Source organism: Rhynchophorus ferrugineus, unplaced genomic scaffold (assembly GCF_030347505.1).
Source record: "Rhynchophorus ferrugineus isolate W39M unplaced genomic scaffold, kcgeb_rfMv2 rfM3, whole genome shotgun sequence".
In the NCBI taxonomy this organism is placed as follows: domain Eukaryota; kingdom Metazoa; phylum Arthropoda; class Insecta; order Coleoptera; family Curculionidae; genus Rhynchophorus; species Rhynchophorus ferrugineus.
The window spans coordinates 6,560,108-6,582,405 of NW_027472582.1; the positions used below are offsets into that span (position 1 = coordinate 6,560,108).

The 22,298-nt window shown below is 31.9% G+C and overlaps 3 protein-coding genes and 1 long non-coding RNA gene across 12 annotated transcripts in view; 2 read left to right on the top strand and 2 right to left on the bottom strand.

The window, feature by feature from the left end:
* Positions 1-6,357, top strand: LOC143193807 (uncharacterized). The gene is made up of 13 exons (XM_076400205.1): positions 1-255; positions 315-567; positions 619-732; positions 789-972; positions 1,027-1,178; positions 1,235-1,370; positions 1,424-1,591; positions 2,169-2,266; positions 2,338-2,444; positions 2,996-3,154; positions 5,434-5,529; positions 5,581-5,703; positions 5,760-6,357. Exons 1-13 carry the CDS (start codon positions 152-154, stop codon positions 6,046-6,048), a joined length of 1,983 nt encoding a protein of 660 aa, XP_076256320.1. The 5' UTR covers positions 1-151; the 3' UTR covers positions 6,049-6,357.
* On the bottom strand, positions 6,346-7,065 carry Dpm3 (Dolichyl-phosphate mannosyltransferase subunit 3). The gene is made up of 3 exons (XM_076400209.1): positions 6,665-7,065; positions 6,532-6,609; positions 6,346-6,484 (listed from the first exon to the last, which is right to left on the bottom strand). Exons 1-3 carry the CDS (start codon positions 6,812-6,814, stop codon positions 6,422-6,424), a joined length of 291 nt encoding a protein of 96 aa, XP_076256324.1. The 5' UTR covers positions 6,815-7,065; the 3' UTR covers positions 6,346-6,421.
* The window catches only part of ATP7 (copper-transporting ATPase 1), a 24,990-nt gene continuing 9,742 nt past the window's right edge, over positions 7,051-22,298 (top strand). For 2 of the 9 annotated variants that reach the window (XM_076400201.1, XM_076400198.1), the window contains exons 1-8: positions 7,051-7,227; positions 7,361-7,485; positions 7,543-7,681; positions 18,360-18,588; positions 18,645-18,843; positions 18,903-19,079; positions 20,234-20,386; positions 20,441-20,592. In XM_076400201.1, the coding sequence (XP_076256316.1) occupies positions 7,452-7,485; positions 7,543-7,681; positions 18,360-18,588; positions 18,645-18,843; positions 18,903-19,079; positions 20,234-20,386; positions 20,441-20,592 (1,083 nt within the window). In that variant the 5' untranslated portion in view covers positions 7,051-7,227; positions 7,361-7,451. Of the gene's footprint in view, positions 7,486-7,542; positions 7,682-9,243; positions 9,366-12,109; positions 13,992-16,483; positions 16,634-18,359; positions 18,589-18,644; positions 18,844-18,902; positions 19,080-20,233; positions 20,387-20,440; positions 20,593-22,298 lie in introns of those variants that run through there. The other 7 variants (XM_076400200.1, XM_076400196.1, XM_076400202.1 and 4 more) reach the window with 6 other exon arrangements.
* Positions 9,151-14,891, bottom strand: LOC143193810 (uncharacterized). Its single transcript, XR_013005105.1, has 2 exons — positions 10,047-14,891; positions 9,151-10,011 (listed from the first exon to the last, which is right to left on the bottom strand). It is a non-coding gene; the product is annotated as an uncharacterized LOC143193810 (long non-coding RNA).

Consider the following 22,298-nt stretch of genomic DNA (forward strand, 5'->3'; position numbering starts at 1 on the left):
GTACGTCGGACCTACTATAGAATGACATTTCATTTTTATGTCAATATTTTTTTCGTATGTGTCCAGATACTTGTATATTATAGTGAAATTCGAAATTTTTTTGCGATACTTCACCTAGGTCCTTTTTTTAGGCGTGGGAAGACTATAAAATATGTACGGCGACGGTGATTTCTGTCGCATTTTGCAACTCTCCGATTGTACAATGATATATTTGTTGTCTTTCCTGGACTCTACATCACTATTCAATCTGAGCAGGTAATATCTCTTTATATATAGTATGATTTTCCTTAAATTAATGCATATGATCTTTTAAGGACGTGTTTGTACTTTAAGAACATCATTGAGGACCCAAGACTGTGGCAATATATCGATGCTCGTAGTGAACCAAACTCAACCAAGAAAGTGGAATATATCTGCGAGAGAGTATGCGAGAAAACTACAACTTTGCTACTGAAAGCTGAGAGTAAATATAATGGTAATGTACCTGAAAAATACTTTTCATCATGGATGGATTTGGAGAACCTGCTTGTACTCTCTCTGGAAAATCAAAGATTTGATGGAAAACATGTAAGATTTATGGTGTGTTACTTCCACGATACCTAGCTTGACTTTTTTTAGTTTTGCCTGTTGAAATTTCCCAAATCCTTAAGGGAGCTTAGTTTAAGAAAGAGCCATATTAAAAATGGAGGATTGTTTTTTCATTCATCTTGTAACCGAATGAGGAATTTAAAGGTTTGTATTGCGAATAGTGGTTTTGTGTTTTTTAATATCCTTTATTATCCTTTCAGGTATTGATTCTGGATGAATGCAATTGGGTAGATAGCAATTTCTTGATATCTGTTGCTAAATATGAAAATTTGGAGGTGTTATCCCTGGTTAAATGTCAGAAGTTGCATTTTAATGTAATGCCATATCTCAGTGTTGCCAAACACGGTTTTAAAAGACTGAAAGTCATAGATACTAGATATAACAGTAATATTTGTGAAATTATTTGATATTTTCAATTTAGTTATCGTTTATTTTTAGCAATTGGGAATGAGGTATTAAGGACATTCAATTCCCATCCGCCTCTATTGGCTTTGTACTGTCAAAGTATGAGGTCCTACGAGTTGGATAAAGACAAGCCTTTATTGGAGAATGTTGTAATGAAAATACGAAACCAGCACATACTGCATGAGGTAATTAGTTCATAGTGTCTTCTTTAATTTGTTTTGATGTTTTACTAAATTTGTAGAATATCATAAAAAATGAAAGCCTAGAGCAATTTTTACATTTTATTGGTGGAAGTTATGAAGAATTACCTAAAACTGAGTTATATCAAGACCCTTATGGTAAATGTACTTGTGGATACAGAGAGAACTTAAATAGAGGTACTGATATTTCGGCAATATTTTAGTCTTGCTGAGGACATTTTATATTTTAGAAAGAGCTTCTTTAAAAAGATCCCCGACACTTCATATGCAAGTCGATGATTTCTTTGACCTTCGCCCATTACTTCAGAAAGTAATGTGTCGGAAACATATGGGAGAACTGAATAAATTACCACAGTGTAGTAATATAGTTGATGTTGATTTCAATGTGTCGCCGTCTGGTAATTTTTAGTTCTTTTTATTGGCACATAAAAACAAACTAGTATTTAACATTGTTTAACAATGTATATATTATATATATTAAAATGTGTTTTTTAAAAAATTGATGGACTGTATATGTTCATGTGAAAAAAAATCCAGACATTAAATATTTAAAAATGCAGTCCAACAGTAATTAGTATTTCATTAGTTGACAGTCGTATAAAATGCATGGATTTTTTCTCATGCTTTTGATATATCTTTTAGCCAAAAAACGAGGGCCATTAAAAAAACGAAATTCATTTGTTTTTAACTATTATGGATTTGATTCAAAGACAGTTTTAAAAATTTTTATTTTATTTTGACATAAATGCCTGAGTTTTAAGACATTTAAAAATGAAATACTGTGATCTGACAGTTAAGATTACTTTAACTACTAAAAAAATAATTGAATTCCAATCTCAAGAAATAAAGCTAGCCATGTTACCTTAATATTAAATTGAACATTTTTTTGATGGACATTTTAAAAATAATTTTTTCCAGTTTAATAACAAATGGTACCATTATGATATTATAATAGTGTTAATTTTTCGAATCTAGATTCATCGCATAGTGACAGTGACTCGGATGATGACACCAACTGTTGCATGTTCGGTATGGAGAACAAAAAACAGATAATCGTCCTCAAAGTCAGAGAGGTATGTTGTTTTTTTTTAATAAGACTTTCCCCCACCAGGACTAACTGGGTGTTTTTTCTTGTTTCGCGCAGACAGACGAACAGGGCAACATGCCGGCTCCCGAAGTGCTGGATATATCCGAGTATGTCAGATTCAGTAGGAGGAATAAGACGAACGGCAACTCTGAGAACGATAATAGGCAAGGCCGCTGCGATATAATTGGAGACAATAAGGCAAATCGTGTGATTGGTTCGGTGAGCTGAATGACATTTCAGTTTAATTTGTTGTTTTTGTTTATTTCTGCCAAAGATACTTAGAAAGTTTGCTACCTTTAGTAAAGGGGTGCGTTATTTGAAGCAAAATGTATCGTTATCACTTTCTTAGTGTTAGTGTAGACGAGACGAAAATGTCTTAGCCTATTATTGTTTTTTTCTTCGCTATTTAGTCTGCCTTGGTATTTATCCTAGGTTATAATTGCTGACATTTTATCCTTTAACAAGAGTTTAACTATAGTTCAGCATGTTTATGAGAACTTGTTCTTTCCTTGGATCTAAAGTTTAGAAACAGTTATTTCTTAAGGTTTTAAGAACCTCATGAATTTATCTCCACTCTCAACTAATGTTTTATATATCAAAGTGTCAAAACATCAAATTCATATCGCCGAGATGTATGTAGGCGCACTGGACCAATCACACGTCTTGGCGTATTATTTTAAAAGTAGAATCGTGTATTCCTAATTTTCCGTTGTAGTTCCTCCAGCCCCGAGAATCCCCAACCGGGGCCTTCGCGCCTGCAGTCTGATGACGTCATACGATCTCCCGGCCCGTCGACAAGCTGCAAGCGAAAAACATCGGAACAATCCTCGGGGATCAACCAAAAGAAACATAAGACTGCGGATGGATCTGCAAGGTTTGAATTTATTTTTTTATGTGTGGAGTAATTCGCCAATTCGGCAGATTTCTTTCTTTCAACCTGGTGTTTAAGGGACTGTAGTGCTTTTGCGTCTCGAAATCTTTTTCTATGAACATGTCTACGAATTGGGGGCTTTATTAGGTCGAGGTTTGCAATTTTCAGGCCTTCGCAGCACTAAGTCTCATGCTCCATTTGGCGTTTTCATTTGAAGTGTGATTGTTGAACATAATTTTCTTCAGATCTCTTGGAGTGGCTGGTTGTTCAGAATTAGAGGAAATCAGTAAAAACAAAAATATGGTATGTCTTTTGGTCTGTTGGATGTTGCAAGTTGCGGGAGCTTTGGCTTCTACAGCAAGATAGTGTTTGACAAGGAAGAAAAACAGTACAATCAAGGCTAAACCCGGTTCTCCCGAATGCTTATTTTGGCAATTCTTCGAAATATTTCTAGTTTTAGTCTTGGAGTTATACATTACCGCGTGTTACACTACAAGATTGTGTTAAAACTGAAGTTATTGGCGAAGCAAATCCTCGTTTAGGATTCCTGTTACGAAGTCTACCTTTTCTATAGAGACATATCAATCCTTAGACCAAGAGTTTCCAACTTTCTGCAACTTAACCACAATGTATAAGTTGTACTATTTGTTCTTAAATATGAAAAAGTTGTTACAATGAACATTATGGCTGATAATTTAATTTTAGTATTTCACTTTCACGTTATTTTTTGGATCAGGAAGATCTATCATGAAAGGATATGTCTTACTTTTTGCTAATCTGTCAGTGGCTTGCTGAGTACACCTCATACTGAAATACAGGTATATGGCTTGTCTATCTATGTCTAAAAACTTCTACCTATGACTAACAACAATAATTCTTAAAGAGTTAAAAAAAACGTCCAATGGAAGTGAAAGAACATGGTAAATATTAACAATATAAATTTTCGCAGTTTCCATCTTATTCATGAAGAACATTTATAATTCTAAGCAATAAATGATGAAATCGTTGCCGATATTTACCTCTGCTTAGGTAGACATCGGTATGTAGTAATTATGCAGGTTGGCCTTCATTGAGCTGCGTTTGGAAGAGACGCCGTTTGAAGAAACTTCCTCAAATTGAATTAACAATCTTAAATGTCCATTATCTCTTTTGTGTTTAGTCTCTTATTGGTGAATTATGCAGTGATAGCTCAAAAAGGTTGGTAATTCATCTTCATTTTGACGTATGACTATAAATCCACTTATGCAACCTATCATTGCAGCTGCGTCATCCGTTGTTATTGAAACTAATTTAAAAAGTCGTACTTTCAAATCATAGTAACATTTTTTCAAATTCAGATTGTTTGAAATCAATCACGTAAAGTATTTGAATATGTCTGCACTTCTAGATCTTTCATCGCATCACTGTGTTTCAAGACAATTGAGTTGTGGTAACAATTTAACTTTTTGTAACTGTTGGTTGTCCATTGACAAGTATAGCACATAAAACGTCAAAAATTTAGGAATTTATGGCCATGGCAGATTCTCCGAATGCTAGAAAGATTTGTTTTAATAGCTTCAAAGTCCATAGTATATGGAATTCCACATTAAGATCCCATGCCGTAAACCATCTGAATGTTGTCTAAATGTTAAAAGCTTTTTTTAATTCAATGGTTTTAGTGGAATATTTCCATTAATTATTGGATATATTTTCTTTCTATTTCTATTCACCTAACAGGTTAATTAGTTATTGGTTTTTTTATTCAACATAGTTCCTTTTAATGATACACTGATTATAGCAACCCTCCAACTGTTCGATACCATTTTTGTAGTACGATTTGCCCTTTGCTTGAAAATAGGCCTAAGTTTCGACTTCATTCGACGAAAATTTCGTCCCAGTGAGCCTTCTTTCGAGATCTGAGACCACGAAGTAGTCGCTGGGAGTCAGATCTGGAGAATACAGTGGATGAGGAAGCAATTCGAAGCCCAATTCATGGATTTTGTCATCAAAAGATTACTCGCCGGGAAGAAATCTTCGCCGAATGAAGAGGTGTTCGCCGCAACTGAGGCCTATTTTGAAGCAAAGGACAAATTGTACTACAAAAATGGTATCGAAAAGCTGGATGGTCGCTATAATCAGTGTATCACCCTTGAAGGGAATTATGTTGAATAAAAAAAACTAATTTTGTCAAAAAAAAATTGTTTTACTATGGTAGGCCGGTGACTTCTCAATTGACTTGTTAAATCTTAGAGAATAAGATCTTAAGTTCCTGTTGCGCTGTAGTATAATCAATTGTTTTACAGAGTTTCAGATGAATCGGATGCGAGTGATGATGAATCGGATCAGAGAGCTATGGGTGACGCACAAGCGAAGAACGAGGACACAAAGACTGACAGAAAGTAATATAAGCAATCGATCCAGTACGATAAAATATAACGCTCTCTGTTTAGTTCTAGTAACTCCCAAAGGGCAAACCAACTCCCACCCAATAGACCGAGTATCGCAATACACAGGAATAACGGAGTCGTCGTTATCCGACCGCAACGCTATCCTAGACCCTATCAGTTACCACAGTACCACGTTCCATCGAAACTTTTTTCCCTTAGAGCTGATACAGTTTCTGTTTCAGGGAGAATCCGATATTCGTGGATATTTTCGGCCCAAGACTGAGAAACCCGTACGTACAGGTCTACGAACGGAAGCGGCAAAAGGTCAATCTAAGACGATTGTCATTGCGAGGCTACCGACAAATCAGTGACGTGGCCTTGGATTTCCTGAAGACCATCAACCTGGACCTGCTCGACGTGACCTACACCGGCGTTACCAAGGAGGCGATCTTGGATTTCCTGTCGTCTAACCCGAATTGCCGAGTGGTTCACGAGGACTTTTGCGTCTGCAAGCCACACATACCTTGTTAGGTTCTCAGCGAATCTAGTTGGATAATGGCAACTTAATTTATTATGCAATTCACCGAATCTGTTAAAATTAGAAGTTGCCATCACCTGACACTTAACGTTATAATAGTCTTATCTTGAGTCGAATAGTTTATTTAGGCATACACTGTGCCCCTTTCCCAAAGACTTTCGTTGTTTTGAACATGGCTCATAGTTGAGTTTTAGGTGATGGACAGACAATTATCAAGATTATATTAAAAATTAAACCTGTTTCTTATATTTATATTTCATTTTTTATAAGTTAGTTAAAATAAAAACGAATTACTATATAAATGGGTTTTTATTTAACACCTATTGACCCTATTAACAACATCCATATTAAGTAAAAAAAGTTGTCTTATTGAACTGTTTTAAATTTGAAACCCTGTTTCTGTAGATCCTCCTTTGCTTGTAATATTTCCTAAAAGTTCATTACGTTTTATAAACACTAAAAAGTTCCGTGCCTACCTTCTGTAGTTCTTCAGCAGCTTCGTCACAATTGTTAAAGGTAAATACCCGATACAAAACCAACGTTAAGGCGTACAGCTAAAAATAACAGTGCACAATACCAAATTGATTATTAAAAATTTTAAAAACTTACACCAAATAATGCCACAAATATAACCGGCGAAAAGAGCAACAAATCGTAGTGGTCCTTAGCGAAGCTGTTTTCAATCGTGTTCGTTAAAAGAGCCAACCAAATTGCTCCGAGAGTTCCTACAACAAATAACCATTCCATGAGCTTCGTCATGATTCTGTTTTTTGTTTTATACAAAATTTATCACAAAAAACATTTAAGGGAATACAAAAATTACACGAAGAATTAGATATCATTTAGCGCTGTTGCCATGCCTCACCACCGATAATAAAATATCGATAAATCAGTTTAACTGTTTTTATAATAAAATTATCTATTTAGAAAAAAAAAACACAATTTTTTGAAAAAAGACTTGAAATATATCATATGGCAAAACAAGACGTGACAACATTCTATATGTCAATGTCTACAAGATGTCATGTCCGTCATCTTCCTGTTTTGTATTTAGTTCTTATTTAAATACAAAATCAGATGTTTTTATTTTTTCACTGCAATAAAACCATTTAATGATAGACAAACAGATAGCTAAATTCCTTTATAATATGAAAAATACTATCTATATTAAGGTTAGTTTGATATAGCTTTCTTGTATTATTTTCATAATTATTGTTTGTTTTGGTTAGTAGGTCGTCTTGGGATCTTTTTTGTTATTAGTTACATATAGTTATTTAATTTGATTATTAGCTATTATAATTTTAGGATAATTTACTGTGACTAATTTTAATTAACAATTTATTCAGCAGTATTATTAACCACTGAAAATATTACTTGTCTGTATAAATAAATAAAAATGGCACAAAACATTGTAAAGTTTGTCCCTAAAGGTAAGAAATACTGTGAAAAGGTGTTTGCTTCTTTCTCTTAATTGCTTTTCATTCTAGGTGGAGTAAAAAAGGGCCCAAAAGAGCTAGAAGAATTTAAGGTACAAATACAAAAAATTGATGGGTCTGTGGCTAGAGTTACCTATGATATTTCTTGTATTGATGTTACAATACCAGAAGGAAATTATTCCCTTGTAACGTAAGTACAGTTCTATTTTTGTTACTATTGATATCTCTTAGCACACAAAAGATATGGAGATATATTGTTACAAAGAACAAGTGCTATTGTATTTGGGACAATGTTGTTGTTATCTAATCAAGCATGTGTATGTTTAAATGTTGGACATTTCTTCTATCATTTGTATATGGAGAATGTTGTTTTTATAAAAATAGAAAGGCATTTTCAATAATTATTAACCTTTTTAACACTAACTTGGAGTATTTCTAAACAAGAGCAACCAGCAATACTTGTTAAAATTAGCCTAGTCTCAAAATTAGTACACGTAAATTAAAATATTTATAATCTGTGATATGCAAATTTACTTTATCTGAAATTAAACCAACTTGCTTTAATTTGTTTACATTTAATATTATCAACTAATGTTTAAGATAATTTAAGTCTAGTTTAAAATATTCAGTTTTAATTATTCTACAATGATTAATACTAATATATAGATTATGCTTCATCATCACTCTAAATACAATGTTCCCGGGGTTGTCATTATTTTTTAATATTTTGTTACGAAATATATCCTAATGATCGTAGCTAATTTGATTTCTTTTAATCATTTTATATTGCTTATTTAACCGCTGTTTCAATCATATTTGTATACTGACCCATACACTTTGATTGCTTTCAATTTCATTTCATTATTCGCCGTGGTCTCATTTATTGACACGCTCCATCAGTACTTTCACAATCTCTCGGCACCCAGATCAAGCTCGAATAGTAAACGGGTTTTTACAGAGCGATTCGACCAAGACCAGAAATGTTGCCTTCAAACCTCTTTAATAGTCCGCGAAAGAAGTTGCGTTCGCAATCTTTGTTTTTGTGATTTAAACGTTTTTCCTATTGAGGTGTTGTGATTTATATTGGTTCAAGTGTAGGGATTGCAACACTGGTCATTTTTTAGAAATATTTTATATACAACGTATTAATTCAATTTTTTTGGTTTTGCATATATCATCAATTCATTTTCTGATAAAATTAAAATTAGTATGTTTTACGATATCTAGAGTGCTGCGGTAGCTTGTTGTTATTAACTCAGTTAACTTTGATATTCTTTTATTTTATTTTTGATGGATACTGAAATAACAATTTTTAATTATTTTTTTTCAAAGAATTACAAGAATCGTTTCAATTTTTCTGTAACAGGTTTTTCCCTGTACGCCAACTGACGTATTTATTATGTTCGAGAATTCAATGATTTCTAAGAACAATCGGCAATTACATGTTTACATCTAGAAAAAAAACATTCCTTCTTGTACTGAGAATAACATCCAGTGGTACGTGGTATTAGTTAACAGAGGCAAATAATTTTTTTTGTTTTATAAAGTGAAATTTATTTTTAACGCTATGTATGTCATATGACAGATGTTAAGAGAGGTTGATTAAAAAAAAAGAATGAAAGCCGCCTGCGATTGTACTGAGAGGCGTTGTTTATTTTATTTTTAGCTAACTAAAAAAATATTTGTAAGCGGGTTTAACTTTTCATTGATCGAATGCATTAATGATTTGATTCTATCAATTAAATGAATCAGCGGTAAATCAGTTTTGCACTCTCCTCTTGGGCCAATATCAACGATCTACCGGTGCGAACAATAGCGTGAGTGGTACAGAGTGTTTCAATGGCGATAAGCATGTGGTCATACCAGAAATTAAGGTAACGTTTTGTTTACTTCGGTTTTGGTTTTTGCGCGAATTTCTTATTTTTACCCACTATATGAATGTACGAATATGGAGTCCCATTTGGTTTTAAAAATGCAGTTGGCTTTAGATTTTCTATTGTTTTTCTTTAAATTTGACTATCCAAGCCTAGTTAAAAGAATTCCTATAGAATTAAAAATGAATTAATCTAATTAATTAACATTTCAAATGATCAATACAGTGTTCTGTATGAAATTAACTCAGTTTTATTTTTTGAAAAGCGGATAATATCATTACTTCTAATTTAACATATTTGAAAACAAATGAGTGACAATAATGAGGCGTGAGAATAGCAAGGGAAACATATCATACATATATATAGTCAATTTGTTAGATGTAATTTTAAATTAATCCAATTGAATTCTTTTTAAATCATTCTAAATATTTTACTTACCCTACCATAGGTGTGGAGCATGCCAAATCATTTTAATCCATTACTTTTCATGTTTTTCGAACAGAAACATACACAAGCTGAATTTTATATAAGAAAATAAAGAAGATTTTTCTAATATTAAATTAGAATTGTAATTAGAGTTTCTTTCATAGCGACGGGTTAACATTGTGAGAGATGAATCTTAAAGCGTTTAGAATTTTCGATTTCTCTAGGACCTTCGGAATAAAAATGATATAAAAGCACTTATATATTAAAATCCGATATTGTATTAACGCTTCAAGTCAATCCATCGACAGCTTTTTTCATATTACAGACAGAAAGCCAAGGCAATATATTGTTAGATAATTTTTCTAAATTGAATATTCATTTGCGTAAAAAACAACTCGCTATTTTTTATTTATTCAGGTATCTGATTTACTGGAAATTTAGATCTCGAATGAATTTAGTAAAAAATCGCTATGAAATTTTGTTTTCCATGGGCTACTGGGTGGTTTCGGTTTAGTTTGTGATAAAACAAAACCAAGCCTTATTTTGCCCGATATGGAACCAACCAATAGCGCGGATACTGGGAAAAAGTTATGAACATAACCAGATTTATTGCGTGTTTCCAGAAGGTTGTAGATCATTCTATTTGGTGTTGGAATTTTGTTTATCTTTTCTAAGTAAGTAATCTTTGTCTTAAAATTTTGGCAAAAAGTGGTTGTTTATATTTGTTTTAAATAATTTATGTTGGATATTTTTAGGATGGTCTTTGTCGTTATTTTTTTATATATCCATTTGTCTTGGAAAATATGTTTTCACAGGGATTTTTTTAAATAAATTAAATTTTGTTTGTCTCTTATAAAGGATGATCTCGATGATTTACTTCCCAGCAAAAATAATTATTATATCCTCGGTTTTGTGTAGTGTGAAGAAGTTAGCAAATGTTACTTGTGAAGAATTTTAGACATATTTAGGTTTCTGACTCAATAAGTTAGTTTATCTTGACGCATTATAAATGCTGAGAGGTGGTCTGTGGTGAAGTTTATGACTCCATGCTGCTTTCGTTATACCTTTTCTCTTTTTATTTCAGTGTGGGTTGTGATGGTCGACAGTTTTCAGTATGAGGAAACTGTTTAGCTCGTAGTTCCACCTCAGAACTTTCTGTTCGTTTCAATATGTCGTTCATTTTCTTCAGTTGAGTTCGATAGATATTTGCACTAACATTTTTGCTCCGTTTTAGTAGCTTTTAATATACATTTAATGGAGTAGCATCATCATAAGCTTATACAAGTAGGTTTCGGCAGCATAATTTTTGAAATTAAATGACAAAAGTAATGAATGTCGAATATGCAATTTTGGGCATTCCGCGATTAGCGTTTGCATACACTAAATAATTCAATAATATTAAAAAGAAAAAAGTTATATTATGCAGACTAATGCCCTGTGCAATTACTTCTGCACATTAAGCTATTCAGTTGGTTTCACCCTTTTACACTTTTACACTTGTGATGATGGATAATTTTTGAAAATCATTAGGCCACGTTTTAAAATGTTTTCCCCAGTCGTATGTCTATATAAATGCAGTCAGACTTCCATCATTAGTTTTACACTTGCGAGGTCGCCACTTTAACATAAAAATTAAACTTAAATCATGCCAAAGGCAATCTTAACGTTACTCTCTTGTTTCTTCCTTAACTTTTTAATATTCACATTAGTCAACACAAATTATAGTCAATTCAAAATAGCAGTGATATGGGAAACGTCGCAATGTTGCCGCAGCTACTCTGAGTTTTAGTACATTTTGGGTCTTTGTAGATACTTTCCAGACTAACAATTTTCTCTGAAATAATTGTATTAAATCATGTTTCGAGTGAAAAAACTACCTTACTGTTTTATACATTTCGTATATTTAATCTCTGAAACACTAAAATGGATCTTGATTCGTCACCTGTTTCGTAGAAACACGGTTTCTTTTTGTCGACTTTATGGTTATATTGTTTTTTATTTTTTGAAATATTTTAGTGACCCAGTCCGTGCTAATATAAAGTGCGGCTGGAAGGTGCAAAAAAATATTTTCAATAAAAACCGCGACGATTTCAAATTTATTAAAATAAAGCGTTAAAACAACGTTTGCCGGTTTATAACCCGTAATTATAATATTTTGAAGAATTTTTCAGAAGTTTGGCAAATGGACAACTTTTGCAGACTCGTTCCGTTACATGTCCGAACTTCTCTAACAGCATTCTATCTCTTTTTAAATAGAATGAAATGACAAGGATAATATTGTCTGACTGTAAAACGAAATTACAACTTTAGACACACATTTATTGACGCTCGTGTCACCTGTTATTTTGAATTGACTATACTTGTAAAGTCATTTTAAGGTAGGTCCAACTGTGGATAGTTTGGACTTAATCCAGTATGCATCATCCAGTCATGGCATTGTAATCATTTAACTATTTTTACCACTTCGTTCACTATTAAAGTCACTCCATATAATTTTACATGGTCCTTGTGTACTTGATTTATCTTATTATTAACTATGCACATGTTTTTATCGCGCTGAATGATCTAAAATAAAGAAATCAGAATTCAAGTACATAATATCATTAAATCAATATTTATCGAATATGCGTATACAATGAAAACGTGTTTAAGCGCTGGATAATCTAAAACAGACAAATCAGTATGCAAGTAAATAATATCAGTAAAATTATATTTATAGAATATAAGCTCTACTATTAATTTACGGAGAATCGCTTTTAAAAACTGATTTTGACCTTTTAAATTATCATTTTTTTAATATTACTAATATACTGACGTTTTTAACAGTTTGAAATTTTAATGAACAAAAATCTTGGTGTAGGACACACTCTTTGCTCCGTGGCTAGGTTTGCATGTGAGAACTTTCCTAAATATGAAAATAATTAATTTTTCTAAATCTATTGATCCTTTTTCATTAGATAAAGGCAGTATTTTTGTGATTTTTTATTATCATTATCATGCCTATTGCACTGGCCTACATCCGGATGAAAGGTAAACAAAAAGTCGCTCCTTATAGTAGATTATATTTATACCGCAGGCGCATCCACCATTTTTGTTTTCTGCTAAGCCTTCAACAGATGTATATATAATAATGAAATCGAAATATAAAAGAAAATAAACCAGACGTCGTGCCACTCTATATCTCTAAGAAAAATAAACAAACATTGGTCCCGATATGTCCGAACAGATAATAAGGTTTTTTTAATACTTTTATGGCTAATATGTCTTGTAATTCACTGTCACATCACCGTAAGTTTATAAAAGTGTTTGGTGGGTTTCCGCAGGATATTATTTCAAATTAAATGGAAAAGTTATTTTATGCAGGGTAATATCAAAATCATCAAATTTAACATTTAGGTTGGGTTGTTTAAAAGTTTAACAGCATTGATATTGTACATTTTCATCAAGATATATCGCTGATCAAAATACTTGCAAACACCTAATACAATACTTTTAAGAAATTCCGGAAATGATTGAAAAAGTTTTTATTAAGGTTGATCCTCCGCCATTTTGGTATAAATCTATTTCTAATTTTTTTATATTGAATTTTTAACAGGCGTTCGACTGTACCAAATTATTGATTTCTTTTCCGGTATCTACTCTTAAATAACCGATCGAAATTTTCTCTTTGGAGACCGACCTCTACGACTAATTAAAAACTGCCATTGGACCATTTCGTGTTGGAAAGTGACGCAGTGTATTTTTTCATGCAGAAATATGTCGTGGCTAAAGGTTTTGTTTCGATTAATTACAAATCCTAATTAATGGAAGAAATATTGTAAAATATTTTGTTCACTATCTAGTGATCTATGGAAATTTTAGTAACGTTGATTGGCTGCTCCATATTTACGACATTTTCAGGACAAAAAACTTCAAAACATGAAGCTAGTTATTAGGAATGCTTTTTTTATGATTGTCGTTATCAATGGACTAAAACAAATTACAATAAAAGGCATACCATAACGTCGATATGCGAATGATTGATGTATTGGTCTGCGAGGCGTATAATAACCCATTCACTATATTCCAGACGAAATATATTCCTCGATGTGTAAACTGCGCGTCGGTTTCCTTCACGTGCTTTAAAGGAAAACTCTGTCGTGATTTAATAAGCGATTGTTTATTTCCACGAATCGAAATGTTTAAAAAGTTCAAATATAGGTAAGTGATCTAGGTTTGTTTATACGTTGCATTCGACAAGGGAAATTATTCCGAAATATATTTACCCATAATTCCGATCAAATATCGAGAATTCGCTCGTTCAAATTTTGTCAAATCATTGTCGTAGTTGGCTGTGTAATCGTTAACAGTTAGAAGATTAGATTTTTTCCTATTACTTCTCAATTTTATTTTACAGGGGTCGTTAGTTTTAATGTATCATAATAACGGTTCGTTGAATTTAATTGTTAACATCGATGTTTTCTTTTTCCGTTATCTACAACTAATGTAAGAGTAAAATATTATTTCCACAAAACACAGAGGAATTAGAAGTGTATTTCCCATGTATTACCTGTAAATAAGTTTAGCGTTCATTTGCCACCAGCAGGGCGACTGACAGTATGAGTAGCGGGAAATTTAAAATATTTTATAAATAAAAATGCAATATAAGCTTAAAAATACATTTTATTTAAATATATGTAAAATTTACATTACAATTATATCAATGGAAAATTCTTAGAATTTTCTATGTTTAATGACAATATATTATAGTAATTAAAACGTAATATAACAGATTTAACACAAAACTTATATTCTTAAATATAGAAAATTAAATAAACTATAGAATATTGAACATTTTATATTATCTTAAATATAACTCTGCCAAATATAGAGTATAGTACAATATATATGTTGAAGACTATTGATTTTGAAATGTTTTTTAAAATATTTTGCCAAATATTTATGGTAAGTATATAATTGTACATCATCCGTATAAGCTGTGTTATATTTAAATATTACAATAAAAGATGTTTCATTTTTGCCATTTGCTATTCTGTTCACTTTTCTCATCCACCAAAAGAAACAGTATTAAGATTTAAACAAATCATTTTAACTAAAAAAGAACCATAAAAACACAGTTAACGAAATAAGAATATTTAACACGTAAGTTCATAAGTTTTTTAAGTTTGCCTTGTTAGCAATGAAAGAGACGCTTTCAACAAAAGCTTTGTCAAGAAAAAATTAAACCGAAATTCTTTGTATATAAATCAAATTGTTTCTATAGGAAGCATAGAATTACAAAAGAAGTCAAATATCCAATAAATTTTTGATTGTTTCCACCAAATTTAAACATATAATATGGGCACTACGCCTTCTTATTTTTAGAATAGCCTTTTGAAAGCAGAAAGTGTCAAATTTCAGCTTAGCTACCACATTTATACCTCTAGCCACCTAGCGGCAAATTAAGGAACTAAAACTGTAGCGCCCATTTAATACTAACCTATTATGTTCCCTATTTATATCCTTCTAAATTCTCAATATTTTGTGATTATTTCAGAGACTTTACAAGTGTCATAAATTAAAAAGGCATTAAATGAAAAGCCTTAAGTTTATGCAAACGACAATAGTCATGAAAACTAGTTTTGAAACACTGTTCTGTAATATTATAATGTATTTACTATTTTTTAAAATTATTATTACGTACATATAATATTAATTACGTATGATATTATTTATACAGGGAATAAAGGTATTATAAAAAACATAAAATAAACTCACTGGTATTGTGTCTTTTATAAATAAACTCTAAACATTTAAATTATAACATGGTCAAAGTATTTATTGATAAAGTCATTGATTAATAAAGTATTGAACAAGTATTGGTCGTAACTACAGAGTTACAGTAATCAGATGTATTACTTTTAAAAGTAGTACTGATTATCTATTATTCATATACGTATTATATCAACATTTTTATTTTATTTTATTTTAAAGTCACTCCATATAATTTTACATGGACCTTGTGTACTTGATTTATGTCTATTAACTATGCCCATGTTTTCATTGTGTTTAAGGTGCTGGATGATCTATAATAAAGAAATCAGTATTCAAATAAATATCAGTAAAGCAATATTTATGGAATATAAGTTCTAGTATTAATTATCGTTATGTTTTAATATTACTAATATACTGATATTTTTCTTAGTTTTAAATTTTTATGAACAAACATCTTTGTGTAGGTTATAAACTCTCACAGCATCATCACATAAACTGTTGGTAAATTAGAATTGTTTGCTGTGGCAAAACTTGGTTCCGTGGCTAGTTTTTCTTTTGAAAACGTCCCTTATTATGAAAATAATTACACTTTAGTAAATCTATTGATCCTATTTCATTGGATAAGGACAGTATTTTTGTGATTGTTGATTATTACTATCATGCCTATTGTAATGGCCTACATCCGAATGAAATATAAACAAAATATCTCTCCTGATAAGTAGATTATATTTACACAGCGGGCGCATCCACCATTTTTGTGTTCTGTCAGGCCTTCCGCAGATGTACATTTAATAATGCAAACGAAATATTAAAAAAAAACCAAACCAGAAGTTGTGTCACTCTGTATCTCGAAGAAATATAAACAAACATTGTTCCGATTGGTCCGAACAGATAAGATTTTTTTAAATTCATTATTCCCCTGATAAAGATTTCGACGACTGCCAATCAGACTCGATTCAAATAGTAATAGGCACTATTTAACGCGAATTAATGTGAATTAATTTTTCTTGATCGATAAGAGTTAGATAAGTTACAAAAAAAACAACAAAAATGGATCGGGTACCACTGTTGCTTGATTGTGAAGAACCGTAAGCACGTTTATAATTTGTTTTATTAAAACCAGATTTGCCAAATCAGGTATACCAAATCTGTATCGTTCATGTTTTATCAAAGGTAGAATGGAAGAAACAAATTTTATGTTTAATACGGATTGATTCATTTGGTAGGAAGTGATGGAACAACAAACTCGGATGTTTTAGTGCTTAAATTCCTTTTCATAATGTTAATTTTCCATATCGTTATTCTATTGTTAGTGTGTTACGTTATATATCGTCGTATATAATATCGTCTGAAGTATTGGGTCAAGTAGGCTATAGATATATGCGAGCTAATTCAGCACATTTCAAAACTAATAATCAAATAATAGGAATGGAAGTAAAATAGGTGTTAAATATAAATAATTTGTATCAAGCTTGCATGTGTTGATATTAAAGAAATACATTTTACTTTACTTTTAGATAAGTATATTTATTTAAATAGGCTTTTCTATTAATGGACTGGAGAAAAAGTAGCGTTGGGAACTATCGACTGAAAACAGTCGATAGTCGCAGAACATTCGATAGTCAAAAAACTAGCTACTGAAAATAGTAATTACTATTTTCAGTCAAATGCACGGTTCGACAGTTTTGTTAAATTCGTGATGTCAGACGAAGATGACCAAACCCTTTGTAGTATAAATTGTGAGAGAGGAAAGGGTGGAGATAATTGCTTGGAACAGTTAATTTTATATGTTCTTATATTTTCCAACGGTAGTATAAGCGATACGGAGATGTACATATTCCTTTACATACTAACTTAAGAAGAAAAAAGGAAAAAAATAATTATTGAATACTATCAACATGCTATTCATAGTTTCATTTTAAAAGTAGATTTACTCTTATGTTTGAATGTTTTGTGGAACTGTAAAAAGGAATGGATTTTTTCTATCGAATGGAATAATACCCCACAAATGTTTTATCGTATTTTAATATGTTAATTGCTATTTTTAAATAATATATAATAAATATAGACAATACAATAGAACTTAAGCAAAACTTAAAAACTAATGATGTACAATAACCATAAGTACTAAATAAAAATGAAACATATACCTAATCATAGAAAAAAAACCAATTCATGACATAATTAAAAATGATCGCACAATGACTACTAGAGCTTTTTTAAATAAAGTAAATGCTTTATTTATTATTGAACGGAAATATTTTTTAACAAAAATCAAGAGAGTAATCGAAATATTATAAGTCGAACGAAAAATAGCGACTGAAAAAGACAGTGATAGTAAAAAGTTGTTAATTACTAAACAGTTGATAGTCGATAGTTTCCAACACTAAGAAAAATTAACAATCAATTTTTTAATTTTTAAACACACTAATCAATGGTACATGTTATTTTGATCAATGGTCCTTTATTTCTTTTCTGGGAAAGCCCAAGAAGAAGCAAAAATTGAAGCAATTGATTTTTACAAGCCTCTTTCGAACCCACCTTTAGACCATTAAAATAATTTTGCAGTTAATTGTGAAAATGTGATAAAAATTAACTAACTCTACTAATTAACTTTTAACCGAGTAGACGAATGACGCTACCTTTATACCTAAAACGTTCTAGGAATTGTTATGGCTTCATCGAATAAATATTACTAGAAACTAAAATTACTTTTTCCCCAATCTTACATGTTTGTATCTTTGCAGACACCTCCACCATTTTTAATTTTTGATCGCCGCATCCGCCAAATTTATAAAACATTAAACGTTTCAGAACAACTTCGGATTCCCTCGGTTTCGAGCCATTGATAAATCAGCGAAGCGACGAGAACGAGATCATCAGGAGCGTGTCGCCCACCGGAGACTCCAGGTCTGGTCAGCTGGTGAGCGGTAGCTATGACAGCGAAACGACCAGAGTTAATATCGTTGGTATGACCTGTCAGTCTTGCGTCCGAAACATAGAGGATACAGTTGGCAAGAAAAACGGCATAATACACATTAAGGTAAGTCAACTGTTGAGTAATAGATTATAGAAAATCACCCGTCGTCAAACTAATAGGTTAGTTTAGCCGAAAAATCGGCCCTGGTTACTTACAATCCGAACATCACACATTCCAAGGAAATATGCGACTGGATCGAGGACATGGGCTTTGATGCTTCGCTTCCGTTAGTCAACGCTCAACAACCCTCTGGACCGAGCGAGTGTATTGTGCATATCGACGGGATGACTTGTAATAGTTGCGTGCAAAGCATTGAAGGTATTAAGGTTTCGCTCTGTTCAGAGCCCAGGTTATAAATGAGACGTGTCTGTTATTAGGAATGCTTTCAACAAAAGAAGGCGTCACATTTATCAGAGTAAACCTAGCTGAAAAACAAGGATATGTCCAGTACTTACCTGATACTATCACACCAAAAAGTATAGTGGAACAAATTGAGGACATGGGCTTTGACTCTTACATTGTAACTATCAATGGTAAATCAGTCAAGAGGGAAGGTAAATATTAAAACATTAACAATACATTTGTAAATATAGCACTTTATATGAGGGCCACTATTAATATTTCGCGAGTAGGAAAAAAAAACAAGTACTCGACAATCTGATCGATTTCACTTTTGCATACGCTTAAACCAATTTTCAAAGCATTTATTCCATTCCGAATGAGGTATCTTCAAAACACGATTTTTGAACGCTTCAATAGCTTCTTTGGGCGATATAAATCGTTGACCACGCAGTTTATTCTTCACGGATGGGAACAAAAAGAAGTCATTGGGTGCCAAATCAGGGCTGTACGGGGGATGACCCATCAATTCGATGTTTTGAGTGCTCAAATAGTCTCTTGTTTGAGCCGATGTGTGAGAGCTCGCATTGTCATGATGAAGAACAATCCGGCATCTCTTGTTTGTTTTCCTTAGGTCGCCGAAGACTTCTGGCAAACAAATGGTTGTGTAGCAATCAGAATTTACTGTTCTACGATCCTCTAGAGGCACTGTTGCAATATGGCCAGTTTTCTCGAAGAAACAGGCCACCATTTTCTTTGAAGTGCTTCGTGCGCGAACAACTTTTATTGGATTTGGTTCATCTTGGAACACCTGGAAACCTTTCATCTTGAAATCCACACATCATACATCATTTGCTGCTTACTTTCGGGCTCATACGAATATATCCATGATTTTTGACTTGTCACGATTTTATAAACGTCTTTCGAAGCACTGCAATTGAATTTCTTAAGCATTTAAGCATTTAATCACTTCCACAAGATATAATTATAATTATTTTCCTTGTATTTTTGGAAGTTTCATCTCTATAGCAAGTTGAGATTGCTTTTTATTTTGCTTATTCTCTTCTTAACTGGTTTGTTTTGTCTAATTCATTTTAAACTAGTCGAAATTCCACCACAATTTATTGAATTAATCATGTTTATCTCATAACACAGTAAGGGGAATAAATTAAAAATCATATATTACTAAAACTAAAAAGGCAAAATGCTCGCTAAGCCGATTAATATATGAATTATCGATCAGTCCATTAGTTACCAAATGCTCTTTTTTTTCATCGTTGTTTTATGTTGGTTCCTACGTATTTTCATTTCTATTCATTCAATGATACCTATTGTTCATATTATTGATATTTGTTACTTATTTTTGCAGATAAAAAATATTCCATTCCGAACGGTAGCACTAGTGGAGATGCTTCCATGTATAATAAGGATATAAATTTAGAAAAGTGCCAAGTACAAATTAAAGGTATGACGTGCGGATCTTGCGTGGCTGCGATTGAGAAACACGTTATTAAAATCCCAGGTATTATACCAACCATACTTTTGGTGTAAACCAGTAACCTGTGCGATTTTCCAGGATGCCACAAGATCCTAGTGTCGCTCCTAGCTGCCAAGGCCGACGTACAGTTCGATCCCAGCCTAGTCACTCCTCCAGATATAGCAGCTTCTATCACCGAGCTGGGATTTCCATCTAGTGTTATAGTGCAGTCTGGTGCGGGACAATACGAGGTAAAAATAAGTCATCATTAATTATAAGGTATAATATAAACAGAAAAATTGCGTTTATAATATATAAAGGGTTGTATATTAAATAGTCCAGTTACAGCAATTATACTGAATTTGAGATGTGTGATGTATTTCTTGGTTATTTTTCAAACTAAAAAAATATTTATAAATGAAAAGGTTCCAGTGGGAAGAATTATTGAAGAAATATTGATGCCATTGTTAAGTTTTGTTGAAGGTGTAATAAAAAACTAATAAAATGATTATTGAAACACACTTTAACAAAAATCGGTTTTAAAAAATGCGATTTAACCACATGAGAAGTTGTTTACAAGCGTTTATATTTATTTACAATTTATCTATACATTTGATTGTTAAATAATTGGTATTTATTTATACTAAATTCCAATTTTTCACTTTAAAAAAGCGCTTATTGATAAAAATAGGTATAAAATATATTAATACAAATATTTTCATCTTTTCCTACAAATTCTGACATGACGATATTGTGTTGAAAGAAACTTCCAATGCAAGCTGCGACAAATTATTATTAAGAACTCTGGTAGCGTTGGGAACTATCGACTGAAAATAGTAATTACTAGTTCGTTCACGCTTCGACTGTTTTTCTATTTGTGATAACAGACGGGGATGTACGAATTCCTTCCCGTTTTAATTTTGAGAGAGGAATGGGCGGAGATAATTATTGGGTTCTCTATGCTATATAGATCATTTCATATTAAATAATTTTAAATTGGGAAGTGGCCGTATGAAAAAATTAACGGAATAATGATACCAAATATGTTTCAATGTATTTTAATATTTTGAACGTTACATAATGTAATAAAAGCAATTGGTTTATTTCTATTTCATTCCAACGTGTGCTTATGAATGTTTTTTTTCCACAGTGGGACGGATATGTACATATTCCATCCGAACTTTCTGTGGGAAAAGGAAAGAGATAATTGTAGGACTCTATTACGTTAAAAACTAGTTTTATTTTGAATGGAGTAATGGGCACTAAATATTTTTGTCGTATTTTCTTAAACAATCTTTATCAACTATTTAAGCATTGCACTCTTTTAATTACAATAATAATTTTATTTATCGTTAACCAAGAATATTTTATTCAGATTATTATACCTTGAAACCCCAATCAAAAAGATTCCAACCTTCAAAAGGCTTGAACAAACGTCGGGAGAGTTAGATCGAATTGGAAAGATAACTCAACAAGAGTATTACCTATTGCTGCCATAGAACAAGCAACATTTTTAATATTTTTATCATTCATAATTTTATTCTTTTTGCCCTATTACGTTAATAGTTAATCTTGAAAGATAGAGTTCCAAAATGCTTTTATATTAATGTACAATATATTGTTATTTACAATCAAAACAAACAACGTTAGAAATCAGTCAAATGAAACTGGTACGACCGAAAATAGTAACTGAAACAGTCCATAATAAAAGTAGTCAAACTAATCGCACTCAAAATAGCGACTGAAACAGTCGATAGTAAAAAGTGGTAATTATTAAATAGTCGATAATCGCTTTTAGTCGATAGTTTCCAACGCCATTCTCTTGCAATATTTTTCAGCGTTGTAAGTCAAGTTGATGACTTTCTGTAACTCACTTGATCATTTTGCAATAATAAGCCGTCAAATTGTTCCTGTACCAACAATTTCATTCGGTTTTAACAGCTCGCGATACACAACG

What these genes read in the sequence shown, in the direction of transcription:
- LOC143193807 (XM_076400205.1), top strand. Translation starts at nt 152, where the DNA reads ATGTACGGCGACGGTGATTTCTGTCGCATTTTGCAACTCTCCGATTGT. An exon ending in ACCGAATGAGGAATTTAAAG is followed by an intron (nt 733 to 788) that starts GTTTGTATTGCG and finishes TTATCCTTTCAG; the next exon opens with GTATTGATTCTGGATGAATG. An exon ending in CATAGATACTAGATATAACA is followed by an intron (nt 973 to 1,026) that starts GTAATATTTGTG and finishes GTTTATTTTTAG; the next exon opens with CAATTGGGAATGAGGTATTA.
- Dpm3 (XM_076400209.1), bottom strand. Translation starts at nt 6,814, where the DNA reads ATGACGAAGCTCATGGAATGGTTATTTGTTGTAGGAACTCTCGGAGCA. An exon ending in TATTTGTGGCATTATTTGGT is followed by an intron (nt 6,610 to 6,664) that starts GTAAGTTTTTAA and finishes TGTTATTTTTAG; the next exon opens with CTGTACGCCTTAACGTTGGT. An exon ending in CTGCTGAAGAACTACAGAAG is followed by an intron (nt 6,485 to 6,531) that starts GTAGGCACGGAA and finishes ATGAACTTTTAG; the next exon opens with GAAATATTACAAGCAAAGGA.